We start from the raw sequence: 25,474 nt of genomic DNA, 5'->3' as shown, positions 1-25,474 counted from the left end.
TTCAGAAATTCAGATGGAGCTGTTTATAACATGCTTGATTATTCGTGCTTGTTGTGCCTCGTTCTGTTTGGTGATTACAATATAGAACATGTTGTGTTCTGCAAAGGGAAATGCGGGATAATACAACAACTTTACAGCACCCCTCTGTGTCTAATTGCTGTGTGTCTCTTTTCTTTTGTGTGACATTTGATTTCGTGTCAGGTGATTGCGCTGAAAACCTGAATGATGATAGTAAGCCGGATCCAGTGATAACACTCCAGACATCCGACATGGCTAACGTTACTCCAGATCAAACTGTCACACTTTCCAGTGGGACATCGTCTATCACCGTTCGATTCGGAAGTAGTGATGCTGGATACAAGGTCCTGACCAGAGTGACAGCCGTCATCCTGAGTGTTGACGATGCAACAACAGGAAGTCCGCCCATGATGATTCGTCTCGACAGCGTCACTTTTTCAAACGGAACGACAGCTCAAGACATTGGTGAAATTAATTCAAGTGGGCCAACCACCGGAATGTTTAGACTTGGGGCACTCGGAGAAGAACCCGTGGATGCTTTGGTCTTTTCCGTGCCCGACGTTGTCCCTCAAGACGCTTCTTCAGTAGACGTTGTCGTCCGATTTGATGGATGCATCGAGACAGGTGAATATAACTTACTTTTTAAACAAAAATGGTTTCCGTATGTTAATAGGCCACATGGGCAGCATCATATCCCGCATATTCCTTCGAGTCCTGTACCAGGTAAAGCAAGCCCCTGTGATTCTTGCCATGTATAGCAGGTAAACAATGCATGTTACTCGTTAGAAGGAAACAATGAGAATGAAAGTTGATACTATTATCCTGTTTACTTTCTAGATGTACAAAAATCGCAGCAGAATGAACTTAACCTTGGTTTAAATATGGATTCTGTTTAACACAAGACAGGGATCAAGGCATTTCATTTTCTGGTATATGCACAATAGATCATTTCTGCTTGTTCTTCCAAATGTGTGTATACAGAGACCATAACTACAGTGGTGACCACGAGTGTTGCTACCACCACCACACCAGCAACCACTACAACGCCGGCTACCACTACCACGACAGAAATGACGACTGCAGTCATGACAACAGGAAGTACCACAGCTGTCGAAGAGACAACCACCGTAACGACAACGACACCTGAAGTCACCACCACTGAATCAACTACCACAATGACAACAACAACTCCAGGTATTTATATTTTTCCAAATCCGAATAAGCAATTTAAACTACTAGTGTAGAACATTTACAAGGGGATGACACCCGTATATTTTGCTGGAAAGGGTATAATCTTGAAGTATCTACTTCCAAAAAAGGTGTATGGGTTTCGCAACGTGTAATTTATTCGTGCCTAAAAATAGGTTAAGGGATTGCAGTGTTTGAAGTAAAAAATATATGAAGAAAAAAATATATGGTGAAAAACTTAGAAATAAAGAAATTGATATAAGAAAGTTATAGCGATTGTTCGTATTCCGGGATTACTATTTCAAGAAGTTCAATAAATTGTGCAAGGCTCAATTACGGTTTTGATTTTAGAGTAATAATAATAACTTTTATTTACCCAGGGTAGCAACTTCAGTTATGAAACTGTTCTTGCAGCGGGCCCTGCATAACATAATATGTTATTACTACACTTCTCCAATCTAATATGCTGAGCGCCTAGCCAGAAGGCAGAAGGTCCCATTGTTATAAGTCTTTGGTATGACTCGGCCGGGGTGTGAACCCACGACCTCCCGTTCATGAGGCGGGCGCTCTAACGACTGAGCCACCATGCCCGGTTGAAATGTTTTCTTGAAGAGCAGGTTATCCATCACAGTTGGAAAAAAGCAACTCCTGGAATATCTAGAGCAATTTGTTACAAGTCTGTAGTATCTAGCATAGTGGAGGTAGTCAGGCAGATATAAAGGCGAGAAAACAGAGCTCAAACGGACAAAATGGCGCCTGAACGTTCATGCAGGAATAATTTAGTAGAAAAGAAAGAAATAAGTAACCACGATGATATGCTATAAAAATGCATGGGAAATTTGAACAGAACAGAGAAGATGAATGGACCTAGATAAGGCTCATATATAAGCACTTAAAAAGAATGGGAGTTTGAAAGAAGAAGGAGAATAGGTATATATATATATATATATACAAACGTTGAATGATAAAAGGCACGACTGAGGGCTTCAATGCAATACTAATTACCATATTAATAATTATAATAATATATAGCATTCATACTACAGGTGTTTTTCCTCAAAAAGAACACTTGTCTTGAGGATCCAGCATCAGTACCCTCATCATGGCCGAGATACTAAATATACAGTGCGCTAGCATATTGTGTAACTGATAACACCTGACTGGAGTGTGGCAAAAAACGGATTAACGTCCTGCAAAAGGATTTTAATGTCAGACTGGGATTCAACCTCCAAACCTTGGATTGACAGATACAAAAATAAATCACTATACCACCAAATCCCCATTCGTTCCTTTTCCAGAGTGTACACTCTGTTTCAACATCTTTCCTCATGCTACAAGGGAGATGTTCAAAATGTAACAAAGATTTAAATTTTATATTTAATTTCTTGTAGGTACTACACTAAAACAGATAACTCTCTTTTACCCTTCCTTCTTCTTCAAGGGAAGTGAAAGTAGTGCCAAACTTGGATTATCTATGAACTATCCCTCATTTTTGTTGAACATCATTTCAAATTGATAAATTACCTTAACAAAAACCATTACTCTCCTTTCTCATTCAACAGAACCAACCGATAGGGGCGACACGGGTAAGTACAAATGTCGATATTTTGTCTATACAATCTAATTTCAATTTGCTTTACAAAGTAAAAGCAACTCTCAACTGGATTACCATCAGACTGGATATGGAACTTTTATATAGGCGCTTGAAACTAATGTAGGCCTATATCACTTTGAAACCAGAAATCATACAACAGTCTCTCAAATATTTAAAGCATGTGTACATGCAAATGAACAATCAAAATTTTGTTCATTATTCAAAGTTATTCTACATTAGAATTCGCTTAGAAAAATCACCTGCCTCACTTGGCTTTCTTTGAATCTTTTTGTCCAATTATTGTTGCCCTCATGTCACAGATACTACCACACAGAGGACCCGAACATCAGCTGTGACTACGCCCACCACATCAAGCAGTGAGACTACCACCCTGTCTACAACTACTTCTGGCCAAACAACGCCTGGTAGGATTTTGGAATTTTGTTTATACTAAATTTTTGCCCATAATACCCCCTTCACATACACGGATTTGCCTTACGAGTCCTTACTGATCGCACAATTTCACAGATTTTTCACGGATTATTACAATTTGCCCACTTTTACAACCGATTTAAGATTGCAACGAGTTATTGAGAGCTATTTACGGTTTATTACGATTTATTACATCGTACTTACGTCAAAATGTCACGATTTAATACGTGTTGTCACGGATGATTACGAGCAACTTACGGGCATTTTACTAGCTCTTTACGGATCGTTACGAGTATATTACGGAATATTACAATTCATCAAAGCCTTTACGTCTGAGCTACGACCTATTTACGTGTTGTTACGAATAGTTTCGAGTTAGTTACGTGTCCTTCAGACTTTGCATGTATTATACCTTTCCCTAAATCGTAAACAATACTTAAGAATACGTACAGTATACGTATATATTCGTAAAGTACTCGTAATTAAACGTAAAGTGCTGCTATTAACTCATAACGATCTGTAAAGCCATCGCAAAATGACCCGAATGAAATCGTAAAACAAACGAAGGGCGAATGGTTCCGTAAGTTAATCACGTTCTGCCATTGCTCTATTCTGCTTGTTGATTACAATATAGCACATGATGTTTTCTGCAAAGGGAAATGCGGGATAATGCAACAACTTTACAGCGCCCCACTGTCCTAATTGCTGTGTGCCTCTTTTCTTTTGTGTGACATTTGATATCGTGTCAGGTGATTGCGCGGAAAACCTGAATGATGATAGTGTGCCAGATCCAGTGATAACACTCCAGACATCCGACATGGCTAACGTTACTCCAGATCAAACTGTCACACTTTCCAGTGGGACATCGTCAATCACCGTTCGATTCGGAAGTAGTGATGCTGGATACAAGGTCCTGACCAGAGTGACAGCCGTCATCCTCAGTGTTGACGATGCAACAACAGGAAGTCCGCCCATGATGATTCGTCTCGACAGCGTCACCTTTTCAAACGGAACGACAGCTCAAGACATTGGTGAAGTTAATTCAAGTGGGCCAACCACCGGAATGTTTAGACTTGGGGCACTCGGAGAAGAACCCGTGGATACTTTGGTCTTTTCCGTGCCCGACATTGTCCCTCAAAACGCTGCTTCAGTAGACGTTGTCGTCCGATTTGATGGATGCATCGAGACAGGTGAATGTAACTTATTTTCTATAAAAAAAATGGTTTCCGCATGTTAATAGGCCACATGGGCAGCATCATTTCCCGCATATTCCTTCGAGTCTTGTACAATGTATAACATGTAAACAATGCATGTTACTCGTTAGAAGGAAACAATGAGAATGAAAGTTGATACTATTATCCTGTCTACTTTCTAGATGTACACAAATCGCAGCAGAATGAACTTAACCTTGGTTTAAATATGGATTCTTTTTAACAAAAGACACGAATCAAAGCATTTCATTTTCTGGTATATGCACAATAGATCATTTATGCTTGTTCTTCCAAATTTGTGTTTACAGAGACCATAACTACAGTGGTGACCACGAGTGTTGCTACCACCACCACACCAGCAACAACTACAACGCCGGCTACCACTACCACGACAGAAATGACGACTGCAGTCATGACAACAGGAAGTACCACAGCTGTCGAAGAGACAACCACCGTCACGACAACGACACCTGAAGTCACCACCACTGAAACAACTACTAGAGTGGCAACAACAACTCCAGGTATTTATCCTTTTCACCTCCAAATAATCACTTGATATTCCCAGAGTATAAAAAACATGTACCAAAAATAATTCACCTTGTTAACTTGGCTTAAAATGGTATTATCATTGAGGTATCTTAATGCAGAAAGAAGTGTACAGTTTAGAAAGTATGATGTAGCATTGGCCACACAGAGATAAGATTTTTCAGAAATTCAGATGGAGCTGTTTATAACATGCTTGATTATTCGTGCTTGTTGTGCCTTGTTCTGTTTGGTGATTATAATATAAACAACTAATTATTTCATTCTGGACTATTTCTTCATTTCTGGACTGTAAAAAATACAGAAAATGCTATGAAATCCTTGTTTTAATTGATCTTTTATTAACCATCAAGTCACAAATCTCTGTTATTAATTGGTAGAAATAAAGGTAAATGTTCCTTTTTATTTCCTATCTTTTGCAAGAACAAAATAAAATTCATCTCAACCTCTCTACATGACCATGCATTCACTCTCTTTCCTTGTACCTCATCTTAAAACACAAAGCAATTAAAACAAACCAGAAAATTGTATTCATACAGGGATGCATTTTATTTTTATTTTATTGTTTAAATCACCAATTGACAGGTAACATATTTACAAATGTCATATTCATTCCTGATCAAAATAATAATGAATAAAAAATATAATAGACAGGTAACATAATTACAAATGTCATATTCATTCCTTATCAAAATAATAATGAATAAAAAAGATATTACCATTCTACAGGGCACTAAATGGTATAAGCGTTATACCAATCTACAGAGCACTAAAAAGTATAAGCGTTATACCAACCTACAGGGCACTAAATGGTATAAGCGTTATACCAATCTACAGAGCACTAAATGGTATAAGCGTTTTACCAATGTACAGGACACTAAATGGTATAAGCGTTATACCAATCTACAGAGCACTAAATGGTATAAGCGTTATACCAACCTACAGGGCACTAAATTGTATAAGCGTTATACCAATCTACAGGGCACTAAATGGTATAAGCGTTCTACCAACCTACAGGGCACTAAATGGTATAAGCGTTATACCAATCTACAGGGCACTGAGTGGTATAAGCGTTATACCAGGGACTTGTTAGTTCCAAGTCCCTGGTTATACCAACCTACAGGGCGCTAAATGGTATAAGCGTTATACCACTTACTGCCCTGCAGGTTTGTACAACGCTTATACCATTTAGTGCCCTGTAGGTTGGTATAACGCTTATACCATTTAGTGCCCTGTTGTTTGGTATAACGCTTATACCATTTAGTGCTCAATTGATAGATGTAACATTTATCCAGGGACTTGTGTTGCTATAGTAATAAGAGTCATGAGTCTTAAAATTAACTTTTTTTGTTTGTATTTCTGAAATTATTATGCCCTTTGCTTTACTATGCTTATTTTTCAATACTGAATGTCTTGCTTTACAAAGAAAAATAAAATTACCGAAACAAAATGATTGAAAGCCTGTTTTATTATTCGTTGCCATTGTAACACATTAACAATTCATGTGTAATTTATGAATTTGTTAATTTTGCAATTCATGAAATATTTAAATATTAGGCAGAACCCTCACTTAAAGGGTAATGATACATTTGTAATTAATTCTGGCTACTGGTTTCTTTCACATAGCCTTGAAGAAAAGTAAAAGAGAAATCTAGAACCTGAAAACTAAATAATTTCGGTGTAAATCTGGATTTCTGCTGTCCAGATTGATCATAGTACATGTTGTGTTCTGCAAAGGGAAATGCGGGATAATGCAACAACTTTACAGCGCCCCTCTGTGTCTAATTGCTGTGTGGCTCTTTTCTTTTGTTTGACATTTGATTTCGTGTCAGGTGATTGCGCGGAAAACCTGAATGATGATAGTAAGCCGGATCCAGTGATAACACTCCAAACATCCGACATGGCTAACGTTACTCCAGATCAAACTGTCACACTTTCCAGTGGGACATCGTCAATCACCGTTCGATTCGGAAGTAGTGATGCTGGATACAAGGTCCTGACCAGAGTGACAGCCGTCATCCTGAGTGTTGACGATGCAACAACAGGAAGTCCGCCCATGATGATTCGCCTCGACAGCGTCACTTTTTCAAACGGAACGACAGCTCAAGACATTGGTGAAGTTAATTCAAGTGGGCCAACCACCGGAATGTTTAGACTTGGGGCACTCGGAGAGGAACCCGTGGATGCTTTGGTCTTTTCCGTGCCCGACATTGTCCCTCAAAACGCTTCTTCAGTAGACGTTGTCGTCCGATTTGATGGATGCATCGAGACAGGTGAATGTAACTTATTTTCTATGAAAAAAATGTTTTCCGCATTTTGATAGGCCACATGGGCAGCATCATTTCCCGCATATTCCTTCGAGTCTTGTACCATGTATAACATGTAAACAATGCATGTTACTCGTTAGAAGGAAACAATGAGAATGAAAGATGATTTTATTATCCTGTTTACTTTCTAGATGTACACAAATCGCAGCAGAATAAACTTAACCTTGGTTTAAATATGGATTCTTTTTAACACAAGACACGGATCAAACCATTTCATTTTCTAGTATATGCACAATAGATCATTTTTGCTTGTTCTTCCAAATGTTTGTAAACAGAGACCATAACTACAGTGGCGACCACGAGTGTTGCTACCACCACCACACCAGCAACAACTACAACACCGGCTACCACTACCACGACAGAAATGACGACTGCAGTCATGACAACAGGAAGTACCACAGCTGTCGAAGAGACAACCACCGTCACGACAACGACACCTGAAGTCACCACCACTGAAACAACTACTAGAGTGGCAACAACAACTCCAGGTATTTATCCTTTTCACCTCCAAATAATCACTTTATATTCCCAGAATATAATAAACATGTAGCAAAAATACTTCACCTTGTTAACTTGGCTTAAAATGGTATTATCATTGAGGTATCTAAATGCAGAAGGAAGTGTACAGTTTAGAATGTTTGATGTAGCATTGGCCACAGAAAGATCACATTTTTCAGAAAATCAGATGGAGCTGTTTATAACATGCTTGATTATTCGTGCTTGTTGTGCCTTGATCTGTTTGGTGATAACAATTTAGTACATGTTGTGTTTTGCAAAGGGAAATGCGGGATAATGTAACAACTTTACAGCGCCCCTATGTGTCTAATTGCTGTGTCTCTTTTCTTTTATGTGACATTTGATTTTTTGACAGGTGATTGCGCGGAAAACCTGAATGATGATAGTAAGCCGGATCCAGTGATAACACTCCAGACATCCGACATGGCTAACGTTACTCCAGATCAAACTGTCACACTTTCCAGTGGGACATCGTCAATCACCGTTCGATTCGGAAGTAGTGATGCTGGATACAAGGTCCTGACCAGAGTGACAGCCGTCATCCTGAGTGTTGATGATGCAACAACAGGAAGTCCGCCCATGATGATTCGTCTCGACAGCGTCACTTTTTCAAACGGAACGACAGCTCAAGACATTGGTGAAGTTAATTCAAGTGGGCCAACCACCGGAATGTTTAGACTTGGGGCACTCGGAGAAGAACCCGTGGATGCTTTGGTCTTTTCCGTGCCCGACATTGTCCCTCAAAACGCTGCTTCAGTAGACGTTGTCGTCCGATTTGATGGATGCATCGAGACAGGTGAATGTAACTTATTTTCTATAAAAAAAAATGTTTTCCGCATGTTGATAGGCCACATGGACAGCATCATTTCCCGCATATTCCTTCGAGTCTTGTACCATGTATAACATGTAAACAATGCATGTTACTCGTTAAAAGGAAACAATGAGAATGTTAGTTGATACTATTATCCTGTTTACTTTCTAGATGTACACAAATCGCAGCAGAATGAACTTAACCTTGGTTTAAATATGGATTCTTTTTAACACAAGACACGGATCAAAGCATTTCATTTTCTAGTATATGCACAATAGATCATTTCTGCTTGTTCTTCCGAATGTTTGTAAACAGAGACCGTAACTACAGTGGCGACCACGAGTGTTGCTACCACCACCACACCAGCAACAACTACAACACCGGCTACCACTACCACGACAGAAATGACGACTGCAGTCATGACAACAGGAAGTACCACAGCTGTCGAAGAGACAACCACCGTCACGACAACGACACCTGAAGTCACCACCACTGAAACAACTACTAGAGTGGCAACAACAACTCCAGGTATTTATCCTTTTCACCTCCAAATAATCACTTTATATTCCCAGAATATAATAAACATGTAGCAAAAATACTTCACCTTGTTAACTTGGCTTAAAATGGTATTATCATTGAGGTATCTAAATGCAGAAGGAAGTGTACAGTTTAGAATGTTTGATGTAGCATTGGCCACAGAAAGATCACATTTTTCAGAAAATCAGATGGAGCTGTTTATAACATGCTTGATTATTCGTGCTTGTTGTGCCTTGATCTGTTTGGTGATAACAATTTAGTACATGTTGTGTTTTGCAAAGGGAAATGCGGGATAATGTAACAACTTTACAGCGCCCCTCTGTGTCTAATTGCTGTGTCTCTTTTCTTTTATGTGACATTTGATTTTTTGACAGGTGATTGCGCGGAAAACCTGAATGATGATAGTAAGCCGGATCCAGTGATAACACTCCAGACATCCGACATGGCTAACGTTACTCCAGATCAAACTGTCACACTTTCCAGTGGGACATCGTCAATCACCGTTCGATTCGGAAGTAGTGATGCTGGATACAAGGTCCTGACCAGAGTGACAGCCGTCATCCTGAGTGTTGACGATGCAACAACAGGAAGTCCGCCCATGATGATTCGTCTCGACAGCGTCACTTTTTCAAACGGAACGACAGCTCAAGACATTGGTGAAGTTCATTCAAGTGGGCCAACCACCGGAATGTTTAGACTTGGGGCACTCGGAGAAGAACCCGTGGATGCTTTGGTCTTTTCCGTGCCCGACATTGTCCCTCAAAACGCTTCTTCAGTAGACGTTGTCGTCCGATTTGATGGATGCATCGAGACAGGTGAATGTAACTTATTTTCTATAAAAAAAAATGTTTTCCGCATGTTGATAGGCCACATGGGCAGCATCATTTCCCGCATATTCCTTCGAGTCTTGTACCATGTATAACATGTAAACAATGCATGTTACTCGTTAAAAGGAAACAATGAGAATGAAAGTTGATACTATTATCCTATTTACTTTCTAGATGTACACAAATCGCAGCAGAATGAACTTAACCTTGGTTTAAATATGGATTCTTTTTAACACAAGACACGGATCAAAGCATTTCATTTTCTAGTAGATGCACAATAGATCATTTCTGCTTTTTTTTCCAAATGTTTGTCAACAGAGACCATAACTACAGTGGTGACCACGAGTGTTGCTACCACCACCACACCAGCAACAACTACAACACCGGCTACCACTACCACGACAGAAATGACGACTGCAGTCATGACAACAGGAAGTACCACAGCTGTCGAAGAGACAACCACCGTCACGACAACGACACCTGAAGTCACCACCACTGAAACAACTACTAGAGTGGCAACAACAACTCCAGGTATTTATCCTTTTTACCTCCAAATAATCACTTTATATTTTCAGAGTATAAAAAACATGCACCAAAAATGCTTCACCTTGTTAACATGGCTTAAAATGGTATTATCATTGAGGTATCTAAATGCAGAAGGAAGTTTACAGTTTGGAATGTTTGATGTAGCATTGCCCACACAGAGATCACATTTTTCAGAAAATCAGATGGAGCTGTTTATAACATGCTTGATTATTCGTGCTTGTTGTGCCTTGTTCTGTTTGGTGATTACAATTTAGTACATGTTGTGTTCTGCAAAGGGAAATGCCGGATAATGTAACAACTTTACAGCGCCCCTCTGTGTCTAATTGCTGTGTCTCTTTTTTTATATGTGACATTTGATTTTTTGACAGGTGATTGCGCGGAAAACCTGAATGATGATAGTAAGCCGGATCCAGTGATAACACTCCAGACATCCGACATGGCTAACGTTACTCCAGATCAAACTGTCACACTTTCCAGTGGGACATCGTCAATCACCGTTCGATTCGGAAGTAGTGATGCTGGATACAAGGTCCTGACCAGAGTGACAGCCGTCATCTTGAGTGTTGACGATGCAACAACAGGAAGTCCGCCCATGATGATTCGTCTCGACAGCGTCACTTTTTCAAACGGAACGACAGCTCAAGCCATTGGTGAAGTTAATTCAAGTGGGCCAACCACCGGAATGTTTAGACTTGGGGCACTCGGAGAAGAACCCGTGGATGCTTTGGTCTTTTCCGTGCCCGACGTTGTCCCTCAAAACGCTTCTTCAGTAGACGTTGTCGTCCGATTTGATGGATGCATCGAGACAGGTGAATATAACTTACTTTCTAAACAAAAATTGGTTTCCATATGTTAATAGGCCACATGGGCAGCATCATATCCCGCATATTCCTTCGAGTCCTGTACCAGGTAAAACAAGCTCCAGTGATTCTCGCCATGTATAGCAGATTAACAATGCATGTTACTCGTTAGAAGGAAACAATGAGAATGAAAGTTGATACTATTATCCTGTTTACTTTCTAGATGTACAAAAATCGCAGGAGAATAAACTTAACCATGGTTTAAATATGGATTCTTTTTAACACAAGACACGGATCAAAGCATTTCATTTTCTGATATATGCACAATAGATCTTTTCTGCTTGTTCTTCCAAATGTGTGAATACAGAGACCATAACTACAGTGGTGACCACGAGTGTTGCTACCACCACCACACCAGCAACCACTACAACACCGGCTACCACTACCACGACAGAAATGACGACTGCAGTCATGACAACAGGAAGTACCACAGCTGTCGAAGAGACAACCACCGTAACGACAACGACACCTGAAGTCACCACCACTGAATCAACTACCACGATGACATCAACAACTCCAGGTATTTATATTTTCCAAATCCGAAGAAGCACTTCAAACTACTAGTGTAGAACATTTACAAGGGGATCACACCCGCATGTTTTGCTGGAAAGGGTATAATCTTGAAGTGTCTACTTACAAAAAAGGTGTATGGGTTTCGCAACGTGTAATTTATTCGTGCCTAAAAATAGGTTAAGGCGTTGCAGTGTTTGAAGAAAAAAAAATATGGTGAAAAACATAGAAATAAAGGAATTGATATGAGAAAGTTATAGCGATTGTTTGTATTCCATGATTACTATTTCAAGAAGTTTAATACATTGTGCAAGGTTCAATTACGGTTTTGATTTTAGAGTATTGAAATGTTATCTTGAAGAGCAGGTTATCCATCACAGTTGTAAAAAAGCAACTCCTGGAATATCTAGAGCATTTTGTTACAAGTCTGTAGTATCTAGCATAGTGGAGGTAGGCAGGCAGATATAAAGGCGAGAAAACAGGGCTCAAACGGACAAAATGGCGCCTGAACGTTCATGCAGGAATAATTTAGTAGAAAAGAAAGAACTCAGTAACCATGATGATATGCTATAAAATATGCATGGGAAATTTGAACAGAACAGAGAAGATGAATGGACCTAGATAAGTCTCATATATAAGCACTTAAAAAGAATGGGAGTTTGAAAGAAGAAGAAGGAGAATAGGTATATATATACACACGTTGAATGATAAAAGGCACGACTGAGGGCTTCAATGCAATACTAATTACGATATTAATACTTATAATAATATATAGCATTCATACTACAGGTGTTTTTCCTCAAAAAGACGCTTGTCTGGAGGATCCAGCATCAGTACCCTCATCATGGCCGAGATACCAAATATACAGTGCTCTAGCATATTGTGTAACTGATAACATCTGACTGGAGTGTGGCAAAAAATGGATTAACGTCCTGCAAAAGGATTTTAATGTCAGACTGGGATTCAACCTCCAAATCTTGGATTGACAGATACAAAAATAAATCACTATACCACCAAATTCCCATTCGTTCCTTTTCCAGAGTGTACACTCTGTTTCAACAGCTTTCCTCATGCTACAAGGGAGATGTTCAAAATGTAACAAAGATTTAAAATGTTATATTTAATTTCTTGTAGGTACTACACTAAAACAGATAACTCTCTTTTACCCTTCCCTCTTCGTCAAGGGAAGTGAAAGTAGTGCCAAACTTGGATTATCTATGAACAATCCCTCATTTTTGTTGAACATCATTTCAAATTGATAAATTACCTTAACGAATAACCATTACTCTCCTTTCTTATTCAACAGAACCAACCGATAGGGGCGACACGGGTAAGTACAAATGTCGTTATTTTGTCTATACAATCTAATTTCGAATTGCTTTGCAAAGTAATAGCAACTCTCAGCTGGATTACCATCAGACTGGATATGGAACTTTTATATAGGCGCTTGAAACTAATGTAGGCCTATATCACTTTGAAACCAGAAATCATACAACAGTCTCTCAAATATTTAAAGCATGTGTACATGCAAATGAACAATCAAAATTTTGTTCATTATTCAAAGTTATTCTACATTAGAATTCGCTTAGAAAAATCACCTGCCTCTCTTGGCTTTTCTTTGAACCTTTTTGTCTAATTATTGCTGCCTTCATGTCACAGATACTACCACACAGAGGACCCGAACATCAGCTGTGACTACGCCCACCACATCAAGCAGTGAGACTACCACCCTGTCTACAACTACTTCTGGCCAAACAACGCCTGGTAGGATTTTGGAATTTTGTTTATACTAAATTTTTGCCCATAATACCCCCTTCACATACACGGATTTGCCTTACGAGTCCTTACTGATCGCACAAATTCACAGATTTTTCACGGATTATTACAATTTGCCCACTTTTACAACCGATTTAAGATTGCAACGAGTTATTAAGAGCTATTTACAGTTTATTACGATTTATTACATCGTACTTACGTCAAAATGTCACGATTTAATACGTGTTGTCACGGATAACTACGAGCAACTTACGGGCATTTTACTAGCTTTTTACGTATCGTTACGAGTATATTACGGAATATTACAATTCATCAAAGCTTTTACGTGTGAGCTACGACCTATTTACATGTAGTTACGAATAGTTACGAGTTAGTTACGTGTCCTTCAGACTTTGCAAGTTTGATACCTTTCCCTAAATCGTAAACAATACTTAAGAATACGTACAATATACATATATATTCGTAAAGTACTCGTAATTAAACGTAAAGTGCTGCTATTAACTCGTAACGATCTGTAAAGCCATCGCAAAATGACCCGAATGAAATCGTATAAAACAGGAAGGGCGAATGGTTCTGTAAGTTAACCACATTCTGCAATTGCTCTAGTCTGCTTGTTGATTACAATATAGCACATGTTATATTCTGCAAAGGGAAATGCGGGATAATGCAAAAACTTTACAGCGCCCCACTGTGCCTAATTGCTGTGTGTCTCTTTTCTTTTGTGTGACATTTGATATCGTGTCAGGTGATTGCGCGGAAAACCTGAATGATGATAGTAAACCGGATCCAGTGATAACACTCCAGACATCCGATATGGCTAACGTTACTCCAGATCAAACTGTCACACTTTCCAGTGGGACATCGTCAATCACCGTTCGATTCGGAAGTAGTGATGCTGGATACAAGGTCCTGACCAGAGTGACAGCCGTCATCCTGAGTGTTGACGATACAACAACAGGTAGTCCGCCCATGATGATTCGTCTCGACAGCGTCACCTTTTCAAACGGAACGACAGCTCAAGACATTGGTGAAATTAATTCAAGTGGGCCAACCACCGGAATGTTTAGACTTGGGGCACTCGGAGAAGAACCCGTGGATGCTTTGGTCTTTTCCGTGCCCGATATTGTCCCTCAAAACGTTTCTTCAGTAGACGTTGTCGTCCGATTTGATGGATGCATCAAGACAGGTGAATATAACTTACTTTCTAAACAAAAATGGTTTCCGTATCTTAATAGGCCACATGGGCAGCATCATATCCCGCATATTCCTTCGAGTCCTGTACCAGGTAAAGCAAGCCCCTGTGATTCTTGCCATGTATAGCAGGTAAACAATGCATGTTACTCGTTAGAAGGAAACAATGAGAATGAAAGTTGATACCATTATCCTGTTTACTTTCTAGATGTACACAAATCGCACCAGAATGAGCTTAACCTCGGTTGAAATATGGATTTTTTTTTTAACACAAGACACGGAACGAAGCATTTCATTTTCTGGTATATGCACAATAGATCATTACCTCTTGTTCTTTTAAATTTGTGTACACAGAGACCATAACTACAGTGGTGACCACCAGTGTTGCTACCACTACCACACCAGCAACCACTACAACACCGGCTATCACTACCACGACAGAAATGACGACTGCAGTCATGACAACAGGAAGTACCACAGCTGTCGAAGAGACAACCACCGTCACGACAACGACACCTGAAGTCACCACCACTGAAACAACTACCACAAAGACAACAACTCCAGGTATTTATATTTTTTCAAATCCGAATAAGCACTTCAAACTACTAGTGTAGAACATGTACAAGGTGATCACACCCATATATTTGGCTAGAAAGGGTATACTTTTAAAGTATCTACTTCACAAAATACGTTGTATAGGGTTTCGCAACGTATGATCAAGCTGCAGCCTGACAAAGATAACCATTTTCAGAACTTTAGATGGCACTATTTATATTCCCCATGGTTATTTGTGCGTAAAATTAGGCTAAGGCGTTGCAGTGTTTGAAGAAAAAAAATACATGGTGAAAAATTTAGAATATATGGAAATGGTATCTTGAAGGGCAGGTTATCCATCACAGTTGGAAAAGCAACTCCTGGAATATCTAGAGCAATTTGTTACAAGACTGTTATATCTAGCATAGTGGAGGTAGGCAGGCCGATATAAAGGCATGAGAATAGGGCTCAAACGGACAAAATGGCGCCTTGACGATCATGCATGAATAATTTAGTAGAAAAGAAAGAACTCAATAACCACGATGATATGTTAAGGAATATGCATCGGAAATTTGAACATAATCGGATAAGACGAATGGACCTACATAGGGGTCACAAGTATTTGAAATGGTAGGGATTTTGGGAGAAGAAGAAGGAGAAATAATAAACACGCGTTAAATAAGTAAAAAGTCATTACATATTACCATATTAATTATTCTAATAAGTTGTTATGTGCATTAACATTAAAGGTGTTTTTCATCATCAAGAACACGTGTCAGGCACATTGAGCCGGTCTTGAGGCTCCAACGTCAGTTCATGGCTGTGATGCCAACTATTAAGAGTGATAGCATGTTGCGTAGCCGTTAACAGCTGCCTGGAGAGAGGCAATTATGGATTATCGTCGTGCAAAGGGATTTTAATATCGGAAAGGGATTCAGAAACCCAAACCTTTGATTGACAGATACAGAAATTAATCACTATACCACCACATTCCCATTTGTTCACGCTCCATATTGTACACTCTATTTCATTCTTTCCTCATGCTACGGAGGTGATGTTCAAAATGTTACAAAGATTTAAACTTCATATTTTATTTATTATTGTTACTACACTAAAAGGACAGAAAAGTATGTGACATTGGCAAGAGAGAAACATACAGAAATTTCTCTTTGTTTAATCTTTTCAGAGGTTTGTGCTGAACCCCTGGTAAAATTGGACGGAGTCGTGAGTATCACCGATTTGAGCGCTGCTCCAAGTGATCCCTCTAATCCATCATCCGGGTTTATAGCTACTTTCTCGCAGCCAGTACGGGTAACAAGTTTAGCAGTTCAAGGATTGACTAGTTCCTTTAGAGTGGAGTACAGAACTGCCCCGACTGATAGCCTACAGTATGTAGGTGGTGATGAATCGCCAACGGTGAGATTTTAAACTTATTTCCCACCAAATTACACACACAGCAAAGTTAAAGAAAGTGGACACTCTTAAATCATACATAGAGCCAATAGCTATTCAAATTTGAACGGCCTTGTGCATCTGTAAGCATCTAGTTCAACAATGAAATCAAAGAATGAGAAACAATGAAGATTAAGCTATGGATGTCAACCGTAGTCTCAAGTCAAGATGCCTCTACCCCCCCCCCCCCAAGATCGTGGAAGAGCCATACGATATATCCAATAGCCATCAACATTTGGATGGCCTGATGCCCCATTTCTTTACAATTGTTTTTCTTCAGAGACCCATTTATTATTCAATGGCTATTCTAACTGATATTTTCTTTTGTTGTTGCTGAGTGTATAGGCAGCAAAGAATGTTCACTGGAATGACCGATCGGAATGGATAAAAGCAAAGATTGTTAGTCAATACGGCTGGTATTACATTTCTGTACAATATTTTCAAAACGCGTGGGTCACGTAATAATGCCAACAGTGAGTTTTGGGGAATGCTAACCACCATTTACCAAAGAATTAAAACATTAATTAACAAACAGACAATTAAGGGAATGGCACAAATTGTGAGAAGAAATTTTTAAAAAAATCACTGGGACTGCCTCTTTAAAAAGTATAATTTATTTTAGAAAATTATTCAAAATGTCTGCAGTTGCTTTAAATGAATTAAAGAGGAATATATATGTTAAAGTATTCAAACATGTACCATTTTGCAGGAGTTTGCAGTCGATGCATCAGAACAAAGTATGGATCGAGTTTATATCAACATTCCTAATATGATAACCAATCTATTGGTTACACCGGTTGATACCGAAGATGTTATCTGGAGATTACAAATCTACGGTTGTACAGGTGAGAGTTTTGTTTAAGGCTCCTTCAGCCACGAAGCGGTAAACCGCCGTTGTGATATCTTTTTGAGGAAAAAAAAAGGTTCAAAAGAAATATTGTTTCTAATTGAGTCTACAGATGTCAAGTTTGTATTGAAAATATATTCATGAAATATGATGAAGGATATACATAATGTGCTCTGCATTTCATTATCATTTTCTACTGTGCCTTGTTTCATAAATTGAGACAACCGTGGTTACCATGAGTCAAGGTGTAAAAACAACAGCAATGACTTCTACCAATTTTGCATTGTTACAACGAGTGAGTACTGTGATGATTATGGTGATCATGAATATTAATGATAATGATTGTAACAAAAATAATAATGATAATAATACTAATAATGATAATACTGATAACAATACTAATCATGATAATACTGATATAATTTCAACAATGATAATAACAATTTCAATTAACACTACTGATACTACTAAAATTAACAATGAAAATAATATTATCGTCTTTGTTTGACTAGTAGTAGGAACTTTTAGATTTACACGACGAGAGCGTGGGCTGCCGCGTGTGACATTGTGTTAAGACACTGGGCCGTGCCCGGCAGTGCCTTAAAAGCACGTAACATTGCCTTTAAGGATGTGGCGGTCCACGTTCTCGTCGTGTAAATCTAAAAGTCCCTATTAAATGCCGTGTAGCTCGGCGAATACTGATTAATGCCATCTACGTCTTCTTTTGGACAACTGCACGTAAGCGAATGGACTTGATTAACGGTAGTCAGTGACTAAATGGTCAGCGTTCGCGAAACAGGCCGAAGTTCTCCTCACGGTTCGGTTTCGCGTATGTTGCAAGCACGTGATAGCTGCGGTCGGGTCGTCCGTAGTCGTATATTACCCAATAAGCCAGTTCACGGTTGCAGTCTGAGCATGAGCAGATCAAGGTCATTGCAGAACAAATTTGAAATACACGGAGACGGAATACTGGATACGTGCTCATGAAAGTTATGTAATCGTTATTCATTCTTGCACATTCAGTGCAATCCATGATACACAGGTGGAAGTATTCTTTGAAAAGGGGAAACAAAGACTAGCACCTCCATCGCTGTAGGAGTGATTATTCCAAAATGTAAAAAGTGGGACCTCTTCATGTTTTGAAGATCTGTGGATATTCGGGGTCATTGCAGTAATGTGCTAACCGTGAACTGGTCTATTGACCACGAGTCAGGCTACGCTGAAAAACACGTTTATATGTAGTTTAAACGTCAGTTTACACTCCCTTAAATACTTCTTTTCCTGTGGGCCCAACAGTGATCATTACTAAAGATATGTAATGCACCTGGGTCAACAAGGACGAATGAAAGAAAAGGAATAGACTAAAGATGCAAGCACCGGGAAAGACCGTTGGATATAAATGTCTTCATGAAATAGTTTCCTAATGTTAATAGGTCTGATGGGCAGTATCTACTCCGGAAACTTACTTCAAATCTTGATCAAAGCAACATTTTCTGCGATGAAATCATTCCCAATAGTGTAACTTAGTAGAAAAAAAAAATAGAACGACGCAGTTTGATCTTTATCTCCGGTTCATGTGTAGATGTATCAGTACCTTGCCAAAATAAGCAATACTTCGGATAAGATATGCAAATTGTTGTACACAAGACGCTGATCGTACCATTTGATCTTCTAGAATTTGCACAATTGATATTTTTTTCTTCCCAATTTGTATTGACATACAGAGACCATATCTACTGTGGTGACCACGAGTGTTTCTACCACTACCACCCCAGCAACCACTACAACGCCGGCTACCACTACCACGACAGAAATGGCGACTGCAGTCATGACAACAGGAAGTACCACAGCTATTGAAGAGACAACCACCGTCACGACAACGACACCTGAAGTCACCACCACTGAAGCAACTACAACAATGGCTACAACAACTTCAGGTACTCATCCTGTTCACCTCAAAATAATCACTGTATATTCCCAGAGTAAAACATTTCCAAAGTTATTTCACCTTTTCTACTTGGCTGGAAATGGTATTATCATTGAAGTACCTAAATGCAGAAAGAAGCGTACGGTTTAGCAATGTTTGATGTATCCTTGGCCACACAGAGATAACAGTTTTCAGAAATTCAGATGGAACTGTTTATAACGTGCTTCATTATTCGTGCTTGTTGTGCCCTGTTCTGCTTGTTGAATACAATATAGCACATGTTGTATTCTGCAAACGAAAAAGCGAGAAAATCCACATATTATACAGCGCCCTACTGTGCCTAATTATTGTGTGTTTCATTTCGTTTATGTGAATTTTGATATCGTTTAAGGTGACTGCGCGAAAAACCTGAATGATAATAGTCAGCCGGATCCGGTGATCACCCTCCAGACATCCGACATGACTGACGTTACTCCAGATCAAACTGTCACACTTTCCAGTGGGACATCGTCAATCACCGTTCGATTCGGAAGTAGTGATGCTGGATACAAGGTCCTGACCAGAGTGACAGCCGTCATCCTGAGTGTTGACGATGCAACAACTGGAAGTCCGCCCATGATGATTCGTCTCGACAGCGTCACCTTTTCAAACGGAACGACAGCTCAAGACTTTGGTGAAGTTAATTCAACTGGCCCAACCACCGGAATGTTTAGACTTGGGGCACTGGGAGAAGAACCCGTGGATGCTTTGGTCTTTTCCGTGCCCGACATTGTCCCTCAAAACGCTTCTTCAGTAGACGTCGTCGTCCGATTTGATGGATGCATCAAGACAGGTGAATATAACCTGCTTCATAATAATTGGCTTCCGAACGTAATTAGGCCACATGGAAAGTATCATTTCCCGCATATTCCGTCGGGTCCTGTACCAGGCAAAGCAAGCTCTTGTGATTCTTGCCATGTATAACATGTAAACAATGTGTGTAACTCATTAGAAGGGGAAAATGAGAATAAAACTCGATACTATTATCCTGTTTACTTTCTAGATGTACAAAAATCGCATCAGAATGAGCATTACCTCAGTTGAAATATGCATTCTTTGAACACAAGACACGGATCGAGGGCATTTCATTTTCTGGTATATGCACAACAGATCATTACTGCTTGTTCTTCCAAATGTGTGTTGACATACAGAGACCATAACTACTGTGGTGACCACGAGTGTTGCTACCACTACCACACCAGCAACCACTACAACGCCGGCTACCACTACCACGACAGAAATGGCGACTACAGTCATGACAACAGGAAGTACCACAGCTGTCGAAGAGACAACCACCGTCACGACAACGACACCTGAAGTCACCACTACTGAAACAACTACCACAATGACAACAACAACCCCAAGTATTTATCTTTTCCAACTCCAAATAAGCACTTCAAATAAGTAGTGTAAAACATGTACAAGGTGATCACACCCATATATTTGGCTGGAAAGGGTATAATCTTGAAGTATCTACTTAAAAAACACGGTGTATAGGTTTTGCAACGTATGATCAAGCTGCGGCCTCACAAAGATAACCATTTTCAGAACTTTAGATGCCATTATTTATATCCGTCATGGTTATTCTTGCCTAAAATGAGGTTAAGGCGTTGCAGTGTTTGAAGAAAAAAATATATTGTGACAAATTTAGAAATAAAGGAATTAATATGAGAAAGTTGAAGCGATTGTTCGTATTCCAGGAATATATTTCACGAACTTCAATACATTTTGCAAGGCTCAATTACGCTTTTGAATTTAGAGTGTGCAAATGGTTTCTTGAAGGGCAGGTTATCCATCACAGTTGGAAAAGCTACTCCTGGAATATCTAGAGCAATTTGTTACAAGTCTGTAGTATCTAGCATAGTGGAGGTAGGCAGGCAGATATAAAAGCGAGAAAACAGGGCTCAAATGGACAAAATGGCGCCTGAACGTTCATGCAGGAATAATTTAGTAGAAAAGAAAGAACTCAGTAACCACGATGATATGCTAAAGAATATGCATGGGAAATTTGAACAGAACAGAAAACATGAATGGACCGAGATAAGTCTCATATATAAGCACTTAAAAAGAATGGGAGTTTGAAAGAAGAAGAAGGAGGATATGCATGCCAAACACACGTTGAATGATAAAAGGCATGGCAGGGGGCTTCAATGCAATACTAATTATGATATTACTAATTATAATAATATATAGCATTCATACTACAGGTGTTTTTCCTCAAAAAGAACACGTGTCTGGCAAATCGAGTCAGTCTTGAGGATCCAGCATCAGTACCCTCAGTAGTAAAAGTAGTGCCAAACTTCTATTATTTATGAACAATCCCTCATTTTTGTTGAACATCATTTCAAATTGATAAATAACCTTAACGAATAACCATTACCCTCCTTCCTCATTTAACAGAAACAACTGAAAAGGGCGATACCGGTATGTACAAAAGTTTCTTTTGTAATATTTTCTTAATCCAAATTTATTTGGATCTGATAGGAACTCTGTTAGCTGGATTAACTGTAGACCGGATATTGTGCATTCATACAGGCGCTTAAAACAAACGTATATCACTTCGACGGGCGATTTTAGTTCCACTGATCATACAACAATCTCTTAAATTCGGTCAAAATTTGTACAAGCAAATGTGTAACCAGAATTCTGTTCATAACACTACAATGAGCTTTGAAAATTAATCACTAACTTGAAAGATAACGGCCATTCCAAAAAATGCGTTATTTTTGTTTTTCTCATATAAAGCATTGGGACGGATTTTTTTTTTTACATAATTACAATTTTACATTTTGAGCAGAATATTTCGTCCTCCGGAAATGACCTGATGCAATGGCACAAATTATGAAATAGCCTCATAATACCCTTAATATTGACGTTTCTGCAAAAGGATCCAGGTTTCCAACATCATTTTAGGTTGGTGGCATGTATACAAATTCGATGTTAGAACGATCGGACGTTGCAAAATCTAATTCATTCATAAGTATGTGTTGACATACAACTTCAACTGGCATTTCTCTTGCTGCCCTCATGTCATAGAAACTACCACAACGAGGACCCGAACATCAGGTTTGACTACGCCCACCACATCAAGCAGTGATACTACCACCCTGTCTACAACTACTTCTGGCAAAACAACACCAGGTAGGATTTTTGAAAATTGTGTACACTTTCTTTGTGTCTTACATATCAATTTTTTAGGAAATCAAAGTCAGGTGACTTTACACCTCATCAACTTTATACAAAGAAATGTCCTGATGTCCATTTAAAACGTAGTACAAGGTGATCCAATACTGGATTTCAGTCCAAGTCAGCGACAGGTATTCATTTTTGAAACCTCCTTCTTTATCGTATTCAAATTAAGGGTTCTGTAAATTCTTGGAATTCTGTTCAGCTCTGTTCTGCTTGTTTATTACAATATAGCACATTTTGTATTATGCAAAAAGAAATGCGGGACAATGCAGAATCTTTACAGCGCCCCACTGTGCCTAATTGCTGTGTGTCTCTTTTCTATTGTGTGACATTTGATATCGTGTCAGGTGACTGCGCGGAAAACCTGAATGATGATAGTCAGCCGGATCCAGTGATCACCCTCCAGACATCCGACATGACTGACGTTACTCCAGATCAAACTGTCACACTTTCCAGTGGGACATCGTCAATCACCGTTCGATTCGGAAGTAGTGATGCTGGATACAAGGTCCTGACCAGAGTGACAGCCGTCATCCTGAGTTTTGTCGATCCAACAACAGGAAGTCCGCCCATGATGATTCGTCTCGAAGGCGTCACTTTTTCAAACGGAACGACAGCTGAAGACATTGGTGAAATTAATTCAACTGGCCCAACTACCGGAATGTTTAGACTTGGGGCACTCGGAGAAGAACCCGTGGATGCTTTGGTCTTTTCCGTGCCCGACATTCTCCCTCAAGACGCTTCTTCAGTAGACGTTGTCGTCCGATTTGATGGATGCATCAAGAAAGGTGAATATAACTTACTTCATAACAATTGGCTTCTGTACGTAATTAGGCCACATCGGCAGTATCATTTCCCGCATATTCCGTCGAGTCTTGTACCAGGCAAAGCAAGCTCCTGTGATTATTGCCATGTATAACATGTAAACAATGTATGTAACTCGTTAGAAGGGAAAAATGAGAATGAAAGTCGATACTATCATCTTGTCTACTGTCTAGATGTACAAAAATCGCATCAGAATTAGCATTACCTCTGTTGAAATATGCATTCTTTTGAACACAAGACACAGATCGAAGCATTCAATTTTCTGGTATATGCACAATAGACCATAACTGCTTGTTCTCCTAAATGTGTGTTGACATACAGAGACCATAACTACTGTGGTGACCACGAGTGTTGCTACAACTACCACACCAGCGACCACTACAACGCCGGCTACCACTACCACGACAGAGATGGAGACTGCAGTCATGACAACTGGAAGTACCACAGCTGTCGAAGAGACAACCACCGTCACAACAACGACACCTGAAGTCACCACCACTGAGGCAACTACAACAATGGCAACAACAACTCCAGGTACTCATCCTTTTCACCTCAAAATAATCACTGTATATTCCCAGAGTAAAACATTTCCAAAGATATTTCACCTTTTCTACTTGGCTGGAAATGGTATTATCATTGAAGTACCTAAATGCAGAAAGAAGCGTACGGTTTAGCAATGTTTGATGTATCCTTGGCCACACAGAGATAACAGTTTTCAGAAATTCAGATGGAGCTGTTTATAACATGCTTCATTATTCGTGCTTGTTGTGCCCTGTTCTGCTTGTTGAATACAATATAGCACATGTTGTATTCTGCAAAGGGAAATGCGGGATAATGCAAAAACTTTACAGCAACCCTCTGTGTCTAATTGCTGTGTGTCTCTTTTCTTTTGTGTGACATTTGATTTCGTGTCAGGTGATTGCGCAGAAAACCTAAATGATGATAGTAAGCCGGATCCAGTGATAACACTCCAGACATCCGACATGGCTAACGTTACTCCAGGTCAAACTGTCACACTTTCCAGTGGGACATCGTCAATCACCGTTCGATTCGGAAGTAGTGATGCTGGATACAAAGTCCTAACCAGAGTGACAGCCGTCATCCTGAGTGTTGACGATGCAACAACTGGAAGTCCGCCCATGATGATTCGTCTCGACAGCGTCACCTTTTCAAACGGAACGACAGGTCAAGACTTTGGTGAAGTCAATTCAACTGGCCCAACCACCGGAATGTTTAGACTTGGGGCACTCGGAGAAGAACCCGTGGATGCTTTGGTCTTTTCCGTGCCCGACATTCTGCCTCAAAACGCTTCTTCAGTAGACGTTGTCGTCCGATTTGATGGATGCATCAAGACAGGTGAATATAACCCATTTCATAATAATCGGCTTCAGTACGTAATTAGGCCACATGGGAAGTATCATTTCCCGCATATTCCGTCGAGGCTTTTACCAGGCAAAGCAAGCTCCTGTGATTCTTGCTACGCATAACATGTAAACAATGTATGTAACTCATTATAAGGGAAAAATGAGAATGAAAGTCGATACTGTTATCCTTTTTACTTTCTAGATGTACAAGAATCGCATCAGAATGAGCATTACCTCAGTTGAAATATGCATTCTTTTGAACACAAGACACGGATCAAGGCATTTAATTTTCTGGTATAAGCACCATAGATTATTACTGCTTGTTCTTCCAAATGTGTGTTGACATACAGAGACCATAACTACTGTGGTGACCACGAGTGTTGCTACCACTACCACACCAGCAACCACTA

At 39.5% G+C, this 25,474-nt stretch overlaps 2 protein-coding genes across 2 annotated transcripts; both read left to right on the top strand.

The window, feature by feature from the left end:
• Positions 1–213: 213 nt before the first annotated feature.
• Positions 214–15,250, top strand: LOC105441168 (mucin-2-like). Its single transcript, XM_030990895.1, has 19 exons — positions 214–642; positions 1,000–1,212; positions 2,769–2,792; positions 3,121–3,225; positions 3,982–4,422; positions 4,752–4,964; positions 6,819–7,259; positions 7,589–7,801; positions 8,185–8,664; positions 8,956–9,168; positions 9,552–9,992; positions 10,323–10,535; positions 10,919–11,359; positions 11,718–11,930; positions 13,227–13,250; positions 13,580–13,684; positions 14,442–14,882; positions 14,932–14,981; positions 15,242–15,250. Exons 1-19 carry the CDS (start codon positions 270–272, stop codon positions 15,248–15,250), a joined length of 4,653 nt encoding a protein of 1,550 aa, XP_030846755.1. The 5' UTR covers positions 214–269.
• LOC115926223 (integumentary mucin C.1-like) lies at positions 15,195–24,187 on the top strand. The gene is made up of 9 exons (XM_030990894.1): positions 15,195–15,451; positions 16,608–16,837; positions 17,583–17,718; positions 19,445–19,657; positions 20,039–20,479; positions 20,838–21,050; positions 22,723–22,827; positions 23,223–23,663; positions 24,024–24,187. The coding sequence occupies exons 1-9, from the start codon at positions 15,331–15,333 to the stop codon at positions 24,185–24,187; spliced, it is 2,064 nt and encodes a 687-aa protein (XP_030846754.1). The 5' UTR covers positions 15,195–15,330.
• Positions 24,188–25,474: the final 1,287 nt, after the last annotated feature.

This window comes from Strongylocentrotus purpuratus, unplaced genomic scaffold (genome assembly GCF_000002235.5).
Source record: "Strongylocentrotus purpuratus isolate Spur 01 unplaced genomic scaffold, Spur_5.0 spur5_scaffold_19, whole genome shotgun sequence".
Classification (NCBI taxonomy): domain Eukaryota; kingdom Metazoa; phylum Echinodermata; class Echinoidea; order Camarodonta; family Strongylocentrotidae; genus Strongylocentrotus; species Strongylocentrotus purpuratus.
Note: the sequence above shows the minus strand (reverse complement) of the source record. Positions and strands in the feature narration are given on the sequence as shown.

Coding starts and splice junctions, on each gene's coding strand:
- LOC105441168 (XM_030990895.1), top strand. CDS start 270: ATGGCTAACGTTACTCCAGATCAAACTGTCACACTTTCCAGTGGGACA. Junction 7,260..7,588: donor TGATGGATGCATCGAGACAG/GTGAATGTAACT, acceptor GTTTGTAAACAG/AGACCATAACTACAGTGGCG. Junction 11,931..13,226: donor GATGACATCAACAACTCCAG/GTATTTATATTT, acceptor CTTATTCAACAG/AACCAACCGATAGGGGCGAC.
- LOC115926223 (XM_030990894.1), top strand. CDS start 15,331: ATGACGACTGCAGTCATGACAACAGGAAGTACCACAGCTGTCGAAGAG. Junction 20,480..20,837: donor TGATGGATGCATCAAGACAG/GTGAATATAACC, acceptor GTTGACATACAG/AGACCATAACTACTGTGGTG. Junction 23,664..24,023: donor TGATGGATGCATCAAGAAAG/GTGAATATAACT, acceptor TGACATACAGAG/ACCATAACTACTGTGGTGAC.